This window comes from Loxodonta africana, chromosome 14 (genome assembly GCF_030014295.1).
Source record: "Loxodonta africana isolate mLoxAfr1 chromosome 14, mLoxAfr1.hap2, whole genome shotgun sequence".
In the NCBI taxonomy this organism is placed as follows: domain Eukaryota; kingdom Metazoa; phylum Chordata; class Mammalia; order Proboscidea; family Elephantidae; genus Loxodonta; species Loxodonta africana.
This window is the reverse complement of record NC_087355.1, coordinates 16,034,333-16,051,346: the sequence shown is the minus strand read 5'-3', so window position 1 is coordinate 16,051,346 and position 17,014 is coordinate 16,034,333. Positions and strand designations below refer to the sequence as shown.

General features: G+C 41.4%; 1 protein-coding gene across 1 annotated transcript in view; it reads right to left on the bottom strand.

Moving 5' to 3' along the window:
* Positions 1 to 17,014, bottom strand: part of DNAJC5B (DnaJ heat shock protein family (Hsp40) member C5 beta) — a 157,823-nt gene that overhangs the window by 60,656 nt on the left and 80,153 nt on the right. Inside the window, exons 3-4 of the mRNA XM_003408329.3 lie at positions 7,057 to 7,163; positions 3,857 to 3,984 (exon numbers count right to left, since the gene is read on the bottom strand). Of these exons, the coding sequence (XP_003408377.1) occupies positions 3,857 to 3,975 (119 nt within the window). The 5' untranslated portion in view covers positions 3,976 to 3,984; positions 7,057 to 7,163. The remainder of the gene's footprint in view (positions 1 to 3,856; positions 3,985 to 7,056; positions 7,164 to 17,014) is intronic.

The following is a 17,014-nucleotide window of genomic DNA, read 5'->3' as shown; positions in this document are numbered from 1 at the left end:
TAGAGAACTTGAAACACTTACTGATGAAGATCAAAGACTACAGCCTTCAGGATGGATTAGACCTCAACATAAAGAAAACAAAAGTCTGCACAACTGGACCAATAAGCGACATCATGATAAATGGAGAAAAGATTGAAGTTGTCAAGGATTTCATTTTATTGGATCCACAATCAACACCCATGGAAGCAGCAGTCAAGAAATCCAAAGAAGCACTGCATTGGGCAAATCTGCTGCAAAAGACCTCTTTAAAGTGTTGGAAAGCAAAGATACCACCTTGAAGAATAAGATGTGCCTGACACCAAATTGCTTCATATGCATGTGAAAGCTGGACAATGAATAAGGAAGATTGAAGAAGAATTGACACCTTTGAATTATGGTGTTTCCGAAGAATATTGAATATACCATGGACTGCCAGAAAAACAAACAAATCTGTCTTGGGAGAAGTACAGCCAGAATGGTCCTTAGAAGCAAGAATGGTGAGACTATGTCTCACATACTTTGGACATGTTATCAGGAGGGATGCATTCCTAGAGAAGGACATCATGCTTGGTAAAGTAGAGGGTCAGTGAAAAAGAAGAAGACCCTTAACTCATGGATTGACATAGTTGCTGCAATGATGGGCTCAAGCATAACAAGGATTGTGAGGATGGCACAGGACCGCGCAGTGTTTCGTTCTGTTGTACATGGGGCTGGTATGAGTCGGAACCAACTTGACTGCACCTAACAGTAACAACAGCTTCCATGGGTGTTGGTTGTGGACCCAAGTAAAATGAAATCCTTGATAACTTCAATCTTTTCTCAGTATATCATGATGCTGCTTATTGGTCCAGCTGTGAGGATTTTTTTTTTTTTTTTATGGGTAATTCATACTGAAGGCTGTAGTTTTTGATCTTCATCAGTTAGTGCTTCAAGTCCTCTTCACTTTCACCAGGCACAGTTGTGTCATCTGGATAAAGCAGGTTGTTTAGGAGTCTTCCTGCAATCCTCATGCCCCACTCTTCTTCATATAGTCCAGATTCTTGGATTATTCAAAAAATATTTGCTCAGTATATATATTGAATTAGTACAGTGAAAGGATAGAACCCTGACACCTACCTTTCCTGACTTTAAACCACAAAGTATCCCCTTGTTCTGTTTGATCTATGTATGGGTTAGAGTCCTGGGGTGGTACAAATGGTTAAGCAGTTGGCTACTAACCAAAAGTTTGGTGGTTCAAATCCACTCAGAGGCAGCTTAGAAGAAAGTCCTGGCAATCTGCTTCCAAAAGGTTGAGGCCATAAAAATTCAAGGAGCACTGTTCTACTCTGCAACACATGGGGTTACCATGAGTCAGAATTTACTCTGAGACAATTGGTTTGTTTGTCTATTTGTTTGTTTTGTTGTACTTATCGAGAGGAAAAAGGAGAAACAAGTTTACACCATCTTTTTCAGACCAGAAGTCCTCTATGTATACCTATACAGGCAGGACACAAGGAATTGATAATGTTGTTCTGGGAAAGGAACCTGGGGGAAAGGGGTGAGAGGGAGACATTTTTGTATACCTGATTGTATATTCTCATTTTGAATCAAGTGGTTATATCGTCTACTCAAGAATAAAGATGAAAAAGTGAAATAGAGGAAAAAGAAAACAAAAAACTTCCAACTGAGCCTGTTTTTTAGGAGCACAACCAAAGAATAACAATTACATTACAACGGAAGTGAAGGAGTGTATGGATCCAACAGTTGGCAACTTTATTAAATTTCACTGACTTTTAATTTCACTATATTGTGAATGTCTTGATCCAGATTCCTGAATATAAGAATAATATTCTCAGTGGGTTTTCAGCTTGCTCATACATTTTGAATAACTTGCAGAATACAAATGCGTAATTTAGAAAGAAGTGGATGCTTTTGGCAGCATACTAGTACCCTAATCAGCTGAAAAAATAATATTTGTGTAATATTAAAACAAAATTAATAGCAAGACACTGATTACATGAAAAGACTTTATGCTGTAATTATTAAACTTGCAAACAAGTCAGCATAATTAGTGCCTTAATTAGGATATGACCTGAAATTTTAGCTGGCAAAATAAATAAAGGCCATTAAAAGTCACATTTGTAAAGTAAAGTGGGGTTTTAAAAAATCCAAGGTAGTTAGATATCAATTGTTTTCTCATTTGGGGGAGCATCTATGTAGGTATGAAAGCTTACAATGCAATCACTTTGATTCCCACCTGTCATTCCAGCACAATGTATTAGCCTGCAGCCTTAAGACTCAAGTTTAATGACGTCCATCCAAGGCAAGTCGGATAGGACATCCACCCACAACCCGGCTGAGCAGTGTCCCAGCACACTCCTTCCCAAGCCGGGGGGCACAATAAAACAAACACTCTTCTCTCCCCAGAACCTTAAGTGAGATGTAAACTAGAAGATTGACATTGACTTTGATCAGACTCTACCATGAACAGAATTTTTTGGCCACAAATGGCAATTTTCACCATACTCATTTATTCTTCAATACATGCTTCTTAAAGGCATTTCAGGTCCCATGATTTACAATATGGTGAAGGTTTCAATCAAAGGCCAAAGAACTTCCCATCAGTGAATAAAAAAATTGAGAATCCAATAAATATTTGTATGCTAGTCATTTGGGAAAAAAATAATAAAGCTAGAATCCTACTTATGGCCAAATAAACTCCAAGTGGATCAAAGATTTAATATAAAAGCAAAGTCATAAATGTATTAGGAGAAGATGTGGGTTAATACTTTTATAATGTTGTAATTGGGAGAGCCTTTTTACCACAACACATGAAACAAGAGCCATAAAAGAAATGACTAACAAATTAGCCTACTTAAAAATTTTAAACTTCCATATATATATTTAAAAAAAAAAGTAAGTTCTAAAAACCCAGTTCAAGGTCAAATCAAGAAGGAACTGATTAAAATCTGAAACTTTGATTTATAGTTTGATTTCTTTTTCCTATAAAGGCAAAACTTTATTCCTTTATTTAAAAAATAAGGAAATAATAAGACATATGCATAATAATTTAGGTACAAGGATATTAAGTATAGGGAAAAACTGAAAGAAACCATGTATTAAATAAAAGTTCATTAAGTGATTAAACAAATTACTGTATAGCCATAGGCTGCAGCCATTAAAAATCAGAATATTTAATAACATTATTAAAAAGAAAGACATTTAGAGAATATAGAAAAATCAAATTAGATACAGACAAAAAAAAAACTATGAGGAAACATCAAAATATCAATGATAATTATTATTAGAGGTAGAATTATGGACAAATGTTATTTTCTTCCTTTTTGATAACTTACATATTTCCTAAATACGTAAATTCTTTTTGTACTCATTACCAGTTTTTTTTTTTTTTTTGAGTTTTAAAGAAAAGGGTATCTCACTTTCCCCCAGAAATAGGTAACTTGAAATTAAATCAGACATGAAAGATCAACATTGAGAGCTTTAAGAGTGCAGTTTATGATACAGCAATTGTAACAAGCCCCCACATATTAAAAAAAATTTTTTTTTTTAATGTCCTCTACCTAATTCAGTAGTGTTATATCACATGGGTAAATCACAACTCCTGGACATTCGTAATGATCTCTCTCTCCCTCTGACATCACAGGCCTAAAACTCAGGCTGCCCTTTCCCAAAACCCCACACCACCAGACAGTTCTTTCATAAAATCACTGTTATGCCTGTGTGCTAACTGCCTATGTTTTAGAACAGGGAACACAAGGCCTAACATTCAGATTGTCTGGTCTTGGCAAGAAGTTTGTCTTTATTAGAGGCTCCTGCCAATCACAAAACGGCTATCACTAGTAGTACAGGAAGCACCATCACTGAGCTTCCTCTGTACCTGTAGGTTTTCTTAATTTCTTCGTTGGATGCTCCCTTTTGTAGACCAAGAATTTCATACAGAGCTTCTCCAGAAGTGGACAGAGTCCGCTGTCTTGAGCTAAGTGTGTCACAAGCCATTTTCTCAGGCTGTAAAACCAAAGAGGGGGAAACAGTCAGGAAGATTATGCAGACTGAATCCCACTTTCTAAAAGGGGAAGTTGTTCCTTCTTGACCTTTGTAAAATGACAGCTCTGACACGCATTTCTGTGCCAGCTGCAGTGGAAGAGGAGGAGAGGGATAGAAGAGCTAGGGACAGAGCTTCTAGTAGGACGTTACAGGCCACAGGGGGTCATGAAATGGCACTGGGCTATATCCTTGTCCTTGTGGTTAAATAGAAGCGAGATGTTATCTGAACGCTTAGTTAATGCAGAATTGTTGAAAATCAATCCTGATAGCTCAAATGTAGATTTTTTTTTGGGGGGGGGGGCCAGAATTAACTTCTTTTTGTATGTTTTCCAAATTTAGCCAGCAATACAAGTGACAGTCCATTTTACTTTGTCTTTATGGGCCTTGCTAAAGCAAAACTTAAAAAAAAAACAAAACTTTTTAAAAGTATCAGGAAAAAATTTATGGTCCCATCTGGGAGCCAGGTTAGAGTTTCTCTGTAGCTATGGGGTCTCAGATTCCCCCAGAATGCATATGGGTTCTGCTCTAAGATAGCTCCTTTCCCTACTGGCCCATCCAGAAAGGTCTGGGCTATCGTCCCCGGTCCCATGGGGCCATCTGCCTGCTGCATTCCAGCTCTGGGTGGTGGAGAGAAGCCAGCCGGCCTGGGCGCCAGTCCCACAGCCACCACTCTACCTCTCTGAGCCTCAGTGTCTTCACCTGTAACATAAGGATAATAAAGCCCACTTCACAGGCTATCTAAAGGATTTAAAAATAATGTATATAATATACCCTAAGACAAAGTCAATTTATATTAAAAGGTAAATAGTTTTATTTTATTATTTTATTTTTTTTAGTTTTATTAGTGGTAGCACAGTGTGTGGTTCAGAGAATGCCTTGAAGCCAGACCCTCTGGACCAGTTGGAATACTGGTCTTGCTGTTACCAGCTCTATGACCTTGTCTGTCTGTAAATTTGACAGAAAAGATGCCTAAACTCTTGGAGCCACTGTGAGGAATGAATGAGTTCATCTATTAAAAAACAAAAACGACAGACTGTAAGGTCTTCTGACCAGAAGTTCCTTAGAATCAGTGTCTATCCCTTGGCTGTGGGCCTTGGGTGGCAGGTGTTATGAGTGGCAGGATGCAGATAAATGACTATAGCAGGGCTGAGGAGATGCTGTCAGGGCTTTGGAGACATGCACAGCCACTGGTGACACTGGTGGCACTGGCAGAGCCAGATGTGCGCAGCCCAGGGACAGGGGGCTCAGCTGGAAGCAGAATCCAAGGCTGCTTCCCACCTCGGACTAGCAGCTGTGACAACACAGGAAAGGGCCTGGCCACTGGATGTTGCCCCGCCTGTCAAGGCAGCCTTAGAGGCCTCTGAGATCCTAGCGTATTGTGGTGAGGGCTTGTGGTCCTGAGAATTCAATTAAGAACAACAGTGTGAAGAACCTTAAAATGCTTTTGTAAACCTTCGAGTTTCTGAAGGGAGAAAAAGGAGCCAGTTCTGAAGGGAGTCAGACATCAGGCAAAAATCCTGCAACTCTGAAGCCTCTGAAGACAAAAGGCCTCCAGAGGGTGTAGCCTCACAGGACAAAGGCTCACCATGTGGCTTCATTGTCCCTTCATTGCCCCTCCCCAATTAGCCTCCCATGGAACTGGGGCCCCTGGAGGCCAGAGGGGCCCTGGCTCCAAATACCTGGTTCACACAGGACGAGGTGAGAAGCAGCCCTGAGTCTCCCTCCACTTTGAAAAAACAAAACAAAATCAGACAATTGCCCATACTGCCTGGCTGTTGTGTGCTGCTGAGTTGAATCCGACTCATAGCAACTGTACAGGACACAGTAAGAGTACCCGGGAGCACTCAGTAAATTGTAAATTTGCCTTTCTCACTCATCCACCACAATTTCCCTAGAGAGTAAGCAAGTCAAGGCCTGGGGCTGTGTCGTTCATCTCAGCATCCTCTGTGGTTTCCACAGGGTTTAGCACACACTAGGTGTGTTTTTCCACCACCCATTTGTCAGTTTGTCATACTGTGGTGGTTTGCATGTTGCTATGATGCTGGAAGCTATGGCACCAGTATTTCATGTACCAGCAGGGACACCCATGGTGGACAGGTTTCGGTGGAACTTCCAGATTAAGACAGATTAGGAAGAAAGGCCTGGTTATCTAATTCTGAAAATCAGCCATTGAAAACCCTAAGGATCACAACAGAATGTTGTCTGCTATAGTGTTGGGAGATTAGAAGGCACTCAAAATGTGCAGTGACCACAACAAAGGACTCAAGCATACCAACGATCATGAAGATGGCACAGGGCTGGGTAACATTTTGTTCTGTTGTACATGGAGTCACCATGAGTTGGAGCGGACTCAGTGTCAACTAACAACAACAACAACAGGTATGTTTGTGCAGTTACAGTGTTTGTGAAATTGAAGTGCAAATTAACAACCCGCAGCTCAGCAGGAACCATAGCCCAGCTGACTATACACAATTGAAGGAAAAATTTCCTGAGTACCTGGCACTCCTGCCCCCACTTCCTCCCCTGGCCCCTCCTCTGCCTCCACACATGCACATGTCCTCGGGACACTGATGTCCTGACTGTGTCCCCACCAAAGAAACTAATGATTCCAAGTAATGGTGGCAGGGCAGGCTTCTCCATGAACCACACGAATGTCACAAATGAATAGGATTTGGAAAGTAGGGATTTCTGTGTGGCTTGGTGGATAAGGAATAAGACCAGAGCTAGTCCCTCTGACTGTGATTTCAAGATCTAGCTGTGTGGCAAGATCCCCCAATTCAGTGAGTAGGTGCTAATGCTAACCAAGAACATATCAATATAATGACTCTAATTCTAGGACTGTAGAATAAACAGTTAGGAAGAGGTCATCCAGGCCAACTTCACAAACGTAGACATGTCTTTTGAGGCATTCTGGCTGGTGATCACTATAATAGACATCTATTTTTCCATTAGCCTACTAGCCCTCCTTGTTCTGGGGAGCATGTTGGTCCTCACTGCAACAATATGCTTTTCCTGAGATCTGCCTCATCTTACCTGATCTCAGTTGAGTAGGCCAGGAGCGGATACTTGACTCAAGCCAGACCACTTAGAATCCTCCTGTAGGATTTCTCGGTGGCGGACAATCTCTCAGATGGTGATACCTGTAAGATGTAAAATTTGGAGGTTGTTGGTTGCCTGAAATGAGAGATTAAAGCTGACCTGCGGAAGAGAAGCACCAGCGGGGCATGGATACTGCTATGATGCTGGAAGCTATGTCACCAGTATTTCATGTACCAGCAGGGTCACCCATTGGTGGACAGGTCTCAGTGGAACTTCAGACTAAGACAGTGGGAGTCAATCCTCTGGTCCACGTTGCCTGGATAGTTGCAACTCTTCCCCTTCCACAGCTTGTCCTTGGATTGAGCCAATAAAGCTCCTCCCTATATACAAATTTACACACTTTTTTTTTTTCTTCTTTTGAGGCTGTTTCAGCTAAGTTTTGGTCAATGTCACTCAAGACTCCCAGATGTCATGTATCCTCTCAATTAGCACCAGTCACGATATTCCAAGCACATCTAAGCCAGGCTTATCCATTGTTAGTTTTTCTTAATCACTGCACAGACTCTTCCTTTAAGTTGAATGTAGCTTCCAGGTACTTGGGAATAACACTTGGGGAAAATGGCCATGATGTACCAAGATATTCAAACCAGACTGAAATGCATTATGTAGACTTGACGAGTACGGATAAAAGGAGCAGTTACAAATCTCTTGGGTCAAGATGTTCTTGTACAGAAAGTGTGTGGAGAGCTACTCAAGAAAACTAAGAAATGAAGACTATGACAAGTAGTTTTCTTTGTATTATCAATTTTTCTCTATCTTCAGCATCTAAAAGAAACAGCTTGAATTGGAGGGAAAAAAAAGTGTATTCACTCCTTATCATATAAGTTTTGAAATAAGACAGATATTATTACCGCCCCCCGAAATCGATAGCCCTAAAATCCATTTTAGTAAGTCACAGACATGCATCCAGGATTGTGAGCACCGTGCTCCATAGCCTGCTTTGATTCCTTTCTACCTGGGTCTTGTTATCAATAAGCCACAATAACACCCGTGGCGGACAAGTCAGGTATTTATTTGAAGCCTGCAATGTGGGCCAGGTCTTCAGGGAGGCTGCAGATTAATACAGGATATAAAAGTACACACCAACAATTAAGTACTGAGTGTGGAGGTTGAGCAGAGCAAGAAGTAACATTGTAGAAGAAAAGGTTTCTGCTTGTCTTTGTGTCACCAAGGCCTATGTGTCTGATTCATAAAACCAGTTGCCGTCCAGTTGATTCTGATTCATGTTGGCCCCACGTGTTACAGAGTAGACCTGAGTTCCACAGGGTTTTCTTGGCTATAATCTTTACAGAAGCAAAATGCCAGGCTTCTCTTCCATTGAGATGCTGGGTGGGTTTGAACTGTCAACCTTTACATCAGTGGCCATTGGCAAACCACTTGCGCCACTCAGGAACCTTGCCCGGCACATACAAAAAAACAAAAAAAACAAAACCCGTTGCCATCAAGTCCATCCCGACTCATAGTCACTGTATGGGACAGAGTAGAATGGCCCCATAGTGTTTCCAAGGAGCAGCTGGTAGATTTGAACTGCTAGCCTTTTGGTTAGCAGCCAAGCTCTTAACCACTGTGCCACCGGGGCTTATACTAGGCACTTAATACATGTATGTTGGTGACTAAATAAAGAACAAGTGGCTAACTTGTATAGGAATGTTACAGAGAGCTTTACAGAAAAGGTCTGAGCTGCTAATAGCACTACTGCTTGTTTTCATAGTGGTATATATTTCTATAAAGAAGGCTCCAGAAATTGACAAAATACCAAATGAGACGCTTCAACAAATGGGTGCAACACTGGAAGTGTTCATTTGTCTATGCCAAGACATTTTGGAGACAGTTACCTGGACAACCGACTGGAAGAGATCTGTATTTGTGCCCATTCCAAAGAGCTGATCCAACGGAATGCAGAAATTATTGACCAATATCATTAATATCACATGATAATTAAAAAATGACTGAAGCTGTACATTGACAGGGAAATGCCAGAAATTCAAGCCAGATTCCAAAAGGGATGTGGAACAAGGAATATCATTGCTGATGTCAGATGGATCTTGGCTGAAATCAGAGAATACCAGAAGGATGTTTACCTATATTTTATAGAGTACACAAAGGCATTTGACTGTGTGGATCATAACAAATTATGGATAACACTGCAAAAAACGGGAATTCCAGAATATTTAATTGTGCTCATGAGGAACTTGTACACAGACCAGGTGGCAGTTGTTCAAACAGAACAAGGGGATATGGTGTGTCTAAAATCAGAAAAGGTATGCATCAGGGTTGTATCTTTTCACCACGCTTATTCAATCTGTGTGTTGAGCAAATAATCCAAGAAACTGGACTATATGAAGAAGAACGGGGCATCAGGATTGGAAGAAAACTCATTAACAACCTGTGATAGGCAGATGATAAAATCTTGCTTGCTGAAAGTGAAGAGGACTTGAAGCACTTACTGATAAAGGTCAAAGACGACAGCCTTCAGTATGAATTACACCTCAACATAAAGAAAACAAAAATCCTCACAACTGGACCAACAAGCAACATCATGTTAAATGGAGAAAAGATTGAAGTTGTCAAGGATTTCATTTTACTTGGATCCACAGTCAACACCACCCATGTAAGCAGCAGTCAAGAAATCAAAGGATGTATTGCGTTGGGCAAATCTGCTACAAAAGAGCTCTTTAAAGCGTTAAAAAGCAAAGATTTCATTTTGATGACTAAGATGTTGCCTGACCATGGTATTTTCAATTGTTTGAGGTGTATGCTAAGTTTGGACAATGAAAAAGGAAGGCTGAAGAAAAATTGATGCTTTTGAATTATAGTGTTAGTGAAGAATACTAAATATACCATGAGCTGCCAGAAAAATGAACAAATCTATCTTGGAAGAAGTACAGCCAGAACGCTCCTTAGAAGCAAGGATGAGGAGACTTTTCTCGCCTGCCTTGGACATGTTATCAGGAGGGGCCAGTCCCTGGAAAAGAACATCATGCTTGGTAAAGTAGAGGGTCAGCAAAAAAGAGGAAGACCCTCAATGAGATGGCCTGACACAGTGGCTGCAACAATGGACTCAAACATAGCAATGATCATGAAGATAGTGCAGGACCAGAGGTTTCATTTTGTTATACATAAGGAACCTAATACGCACATGCACACGAGCACAACAAACATATTTCTATGACAGCCATTATATCATTCTTGGATCTGCATGAAATTAGTGAATAGTGACTCTTCCCATCATCTACTTGCCTAAATCAATATGAAAAAGGACTCCTGGGCTTCGGGGCTGAAAGAGGAGGGAGGGAATTTTGACTGGGATCTAGCTCAGAGTTAGGTGAGGGAACTCTGGACCAGATAGGTGCAACTAGTCCCCTGCCATGCCCAAGGACCAGTTTTCATGCTCCTCTGGGGGCAGAGGTTAGAGGCTGAAGGGATGTTTCCATGAACACTTTAAGGACTAAAGGGAACAAAGATCTGGAAACCCTGAAACCTCGTCACAGGGAGAGGCAGCCCTCAGGCCAGCCAGGCCAGCGTTTTCCCACAGAGAAAGCAGAGGCAGAGGGCATGGCTGAGCACTCACCAGCCTGATGAAGAGCACCCCTTCTCAGAAGGCCCAGAGCCATTCCTGAAGACACTTGAGATGCCAGCTGGGGATGCTCAGAAATATTCAGAGTCAGTGGAAGCTCCGTATTGCAATATACAAAATGCAGTGCCAGCAAGAGATGGGAAGAGTGCCGGTGGGGTGGGGAGGGACTTGAATTTGTTTTGCATATACTTCCAGCAGCATTAAGAAAACATCGACTGTCCAAATTCAATACAAGGGTGGTACAGACTAACACTAATGGAGATAATGGGGTGAAGGATGGGAATTAAAGCCCCTGTCTGCAAATCACCTCTTAGCACTGGCACAGCTGCAGGAAAACTGTACAAGTGGGACTTATCAACACAGCACCATGCCTACAAGGCCACATTTATCCCTATGTCTATGGACCTGGGAACGGCAGGATTATTATGCTCGAAGAGATCACTGTTCACTTACGTTTCTCCTTCACCACCATACTCTCAGCTTTAAGGGCTAGAAACCTCATGTTTATTAATCTTTGTAATCCCAGGGGCCTAGCACAGGGCTGTGGCCCACGCAACTCTTAAGGGCTGTTATACTGCACGAAAGGGAAGGAGGTCAGGGAACTAGCATTTACTGAACACCTACTATGTGCCAGAAGCACAATTTTACGTGTGGCATGTCATTCAATCCTATTGTCAGCATTTGGGGGCACCAGAGAGGTACCCCAAGAGCACTGAAGTAAGAGAAATAATATTGCTTTCTGAGAATTAAACTATGAAGTCAGTGCATAACAGATCAGGAAAGAGATAGGAAGTCATCTTAAAGAGAGAAATGGCTCCCCAGCCTGTAAGACCTCACCACAGAACCTGATCAACTGCACAAAACATAACTAACGATATGTTACCAGGATCCTCTGACATCAGTTATTCAGAAGACGGGCCAGATACGGACATGCAGAGAAAAAGAAATGCAGAGGCAAATGCTGGCTGAGCCATTCAAGTATTACCAAGGAGAAGCGCCTTAGCCAAGGACTCAAGTATTTGAGTTCCGTTAGCCAGGTAGTTCCCCTTGAGATAAACCCACCCAGAGATTCCAAGCCAATGTTGTTAAACATTTGATTCATCTAACTCCACGCTTATCAAACTACCTTTTGATTATGATCCGGCATCCTATGTCAGTCTATCCTGAAGAAAAGAACATACCAGTCATGCAGATTGAAGTGCCCCAGCCCACGTGACAAATATTTCTCGTAGTAAATTAGTAAATTGGCATTCTGATGTTGATTTGGCTTTCCCTGAGGTCAGCCCACAGGGAGCATACGGGCTGGTCATATTGACATGAATGGTCTGGTTCCCAGAATAGTGGGTTCTCTTTATAAAATAATAGGCATTTAGACTGTATTCATCATCCTAGAGAACATGGCCACAGGGAGTCCAGCCTTGAGAGACAGGTCTGCTCTCAGGTAATGCCCACATCAGCTGGGAGCCTACTAGCCTGAGGACCACACCTTTTATTGTTTTGATCATGGTGTTATAGATTGAATTGTGACCTCCCCCCCCAGAAAGATACATTGAAGTCCTAACCCCAGTGCCTATGAATGGAAACCCTGGTGGCATAGTGGTTAAGAGCTATGGTACTGAGCAAGAGCTCCACAGTTAGAATCCACCACGCACTCCTTGGAAACCCTATGGGGCAGTTCTACTCTGTCCTATAGGGTTGCTATAAGGTCACTATGAGTTGGAATCGACAGCAGCAGGTTTTGTTTTGTTTTTGGTGCCTATGAATGGAACCCTGTTTGGAAATAGGGCTTTTCTTTTGTTATGTCAATGAGTTCTTAACAGAATAAACTGGATCCTAAACCTATAAAGAGATGTTGTTGGGTGTCATCGAGTCAATCCTGACTCATAACAACCCCCTGTGAAAGAGTAGAGCTGCCCCATAAGATTTCCTTAGCTGTAATCTTTACAGAAGCAGATTGCCAGGTCTTTCTCCCACAGAGCTGCTGGGTGAGTTCTAACCACCGATCTTTCAGTTAGCAGCCAAGCGCTTAATCATTGTGCCACCAGGGCTCCTTTTAAGAGGAATACAGACACAGAAAGGTAAACAAGGGGAAGACGCCATGTCAAGACGGAGGCAGATGAATCTGGAAGCCCAGGAATGTCAGTGACTGCCAGCAGCTACTCAAAGCTAAGAGAGAACTTGCCCTAAAGCCAATGCCCTGAATTCAGACATTTTAGCCTCCAGAACTATGAGAAAAAAGAAAAAAAATTCTGTTCTTTAAAGCCAGCGACTTGTGGTATTTTTGTTAAGGCAGCACTAGGAAACTAAGACACCATGGTAAGTTCCACGTGGTGATATATGCCCCCATAGGAAGCCTTTAGAAGACAAATGGCTGACTGCCCAGGTGCAACAAGCACATACCACTCTGCTTTGCTACCACATTTTTCAGGTGAGAAATTGAGTCTGAAGGAAGTAAAGTAACTGGCCCAAGTTCACAAAGTTGAGTCTTGAATCTGATTCCATCTGATTCTAAAGCCCATGTTCCTGCTTTTGTGTCATAATATTTGCTATTCATAGAACACTCACAGTTTATAAAGAATTGGCACAGCAGTGACACTAAATGGATGCAGCCTATGTGATGAATCAGGCCCCAGGCCACAAGGAACCCAAGCAACAGTGTGGAGTGAAATGAAAGGCCTCAGCCCCAGGAGGGTGCTATGGGCGTTAGGGTCACAAGGGCAAATTTCCCCCTCAGTGCAGCCACTCAACCTGTGTGTGGACTGAGTGAGAGTCCCCGAAGGAGAGTCGGGAAAGAGGGAATTGGAAGCTGAGGAATGCACCAGTCAGGTTTTACCAACTTCCACCAGGAGCCCAGTTTATAAGCCTGTGTAAGAAAAAAGATTCCTGGCCACTGGGCAGCCCAAGCCAGTGTCAAAACTACCTGAGACATCTCCAAAAAGCCCTGTGGTTCCTCTTGGGGCTACAGAAACAATCCAATAGCCCCAAGGTATCTGCCTCCTGGTCTTTGCTAACCTTGCTCCCACCACCTATGGAAAAAACACCCTTCCCTCTCCACTCTAAAACTCCTGGTTCACACTTAGCCAAGACTACTTATCTTCCCTGCTGACTGGATGGTCTTGGGAAGGTGTACATCAGATTTGGCATCAGACACCATACTAGGTACACCAGTGCCTGAGAGCAAAGCAGCCTATGAATTAGCAGTCCTGCTTTTCACTGCTGAGGATACCGAGGTTCATACAAGTTGGGGATTTGCCTGACACCTGGTCCAGCATCCTTTCCACTGTGAGGAAAGGAGCCTGACAGAGACTAACAATGCCCTCCAACTCCCTTTTTGAACTTTTCTCCAAGGCTGCTTACTTCAATATTATCCCAAGCAACAAGGGAGGTGGGGCCCAGGCCCATCCAGGGTATAGTCACGGGGAATAGGCTGGAATACATTATTTCCTCTTCCATGCCCATCTTCCTCCAAACTCCTCTTCTCAATGGAAAAAGGAAGGCAGATTCCATTTCTCAAATTGCTTCCATACATAGAAACTCACACCTAGGAGGACATGGTAAGTAACTTTTTTTTTTGAGTTATGTATTTTTCAAATCATCTCTTCGTTTAGAAATACAATCCAACATAACCTCTTTCCTGCTAAATGAAATCCAGTAGCTGATCATTGCTTTATGGCATGGATTGACATTTAGAATGCGTTGTTATAGAGTTTGGAGACTGTTTATTGCCTATCTTACTTTCTTTGCCCCATTCCCTAAAGATTTCCTTTTAGACAGATAACATCTCTTAGTTAAGGTGCAAAAAAAAAAAAAAAATGGCCATTTGCATCAATGCTCTTGTCTTAGTCTTGTTAGGGTGCCTTCAAAAAAAAAGGATACTTTCTGGGCCACGGAAAAAAACGATTTTGAAGTCAAGGCTGATACCAAATTTTTAAAAAACTCAACTGGCCGTCTTCCCAAATCGTTGAAGCTTTGCAACAAGTTTATGGGAATGCTGCCACACATAAAACGGCAGTTTTTAGATGGATCAAGTATTCTAAGGAAGGTCAGGAAGACCTCAAAGATAAGCCAAGAAAAGGAGGATTTCTCAGAAGGTTATGGCCAACGTTTCTTGGGATTCCCAAGCAGTAATCTTCACAGATTTTCTCAAAAGACACAGGATGATCATGGGAGCTTATTATGAAGAAGTTTTAAGGAAATCGAAAACTGCATTGGTGAGAAAAGTTCAGGAATTTTTCTTCCATCACAACAATACACCTGCTCATTCTTCGAGGGTAGCAAGGACTGTCCTATGAAAATTTCATTGAGAAACCTTACCCCATCCACCCTACAGCCCTGACCTTGCCCCTCAGGCTTCTTTTTCTTCCCAGAACTCAAAGAATATTTAAAAGGAACATGATTTGAGTCCCCTGAGGACGCCAAAACTGCCATTTTGATGTGGTGTAAATCAAAGATTGCAGAATTCTTTGGGGAAGGGTTAGGGAGATGGAAACACCACTTTCAGAAGTGCATAGACCTAGAGGGAGGATATGTGGGGAAACAACAGCTTCACATTCTGATATTTTTGTTTAATAAAGGTTTCTATGATTTTGTAGTAATACTTTTTGACTTACCCTCATAGTCAGTAGATGACTGACTTTAAAGACTGAAACATAAAGGAACCAAAGAACTATACATCTGCTTTGTGCACCAAACAGCACCAATACTCTACTTTTTCTGTCTCCTTGCTGAGCTAGAAACCAGACTCTTCATATATTATTGATTTAGAGTAATTTATTTTCAGATTCAATAGAGTAATACATCGAAACCCTCAGTTGTCTTAACTATTAAAAAATAGAGGTATTATGGCTCTGAGAACACACTAACTACAGAGTAATAGTCAAAACCATCCATAAAAACTCTTCCTAAATAACCTTACACTAAATAATTTAGACATGCCCTACTCAATTCCTTATAAAAATGTAATTTTTATGAATTCTTTGTCTGTAGCCTTTTGAATTCTAATATTCCTATGCAAAATTCAAGCCTTTATTATTTATTCATAGTCCCTCATCCCTAAGCCATCCAACAGGAAAAAAATGTTGTCATGCAGAATCATTAAGTAGTTTAACTTTGGTCATCCAATAGATGATACTTAATCTTCTAAACTTAAAGTTAATTTCCAGCTAAATTAAAATGCTACTAATAACATTCTTTCTTAAGGCACTGACCAATACGCAGTGACTACAAACCCGCACTGCTTATCTGTCCCTGATCATATACCATTGAAAGAAGGTTCAGCACCCCGATGACAATATGCATCTGATTCAATAGAAACAAAAAATTTTAAAGTTCTAATTCCAAAAGTCTTAAGTGTACTGTCCTAAGTTTTTCACAACAAAATGAACGTTCCCTTTCAAAGCAAAGGAAGCTATATATATACATATACACACACACATATATATATATATATATATATATATACACACACATATAAACATATATATACATATATATGTTCTGGGAATTTTGGAAGATGAAGAAAAAGTCAATCTATGATTGACACAGTGGCTGCAACAATTGGCTCAAGCATAACAACGATTGTAAGGATGGCGCAGGACCGGGCAGTGTTTTATTCTGTGGTCGCTAGGAATCAGAGCCCACCTGACAGCACCTAACAACAGCAACATGCCCTTTTTGGTAGGGCCCTTTCTCCACTGAGCAAATGATTGGGGGCGGGGGTGGTGAGATAATTAAACACAGCAAAAACCCTTTTAATGGCTGTCACTGGGGAAACAAACACTCTTTACCATTAAGTTAATAAATATAATTTTTTTTTAGTGGAGCAAAACCCCCACATTCGAATACTGTTGCACCTTTAAGCTAAACACACATCCAAAATGCTAATTCTATGTTTAAAAGTAGTAATTCTCCTTAGCATGATTACTTATTTGCTATTCGAAAATACTTATCTCTTAACTGCACTCTTAAACAGCAACCTGAAGAGAAGGCAACTCAGAAATGTTACGAAGAACCCACAGTACCTGTTCCTATAACTCCAATTCTGTGTTCTCAAACAGGAACAATTTGCTGTTTTCAACTGGTCTGCAAATAGATGTGCAAAGAAATAAAGGAAGGCAACAATGAAAGGAGCTGTTCCCTACCTCGCTGTTTCAAAGCAAATGGCTGTTCCTTTCCACCCTTCCCATGTGGAGTTAAGCGGGTCAATGGAGTCAGGTTACTTTTCATTTGTTACCCTAGCAGCCAGTTGGTTATCCCTCTGGAAAACATAACGAAGTGGGAATAAAACATGCATGACCATTAAGGTTGCTATTACAA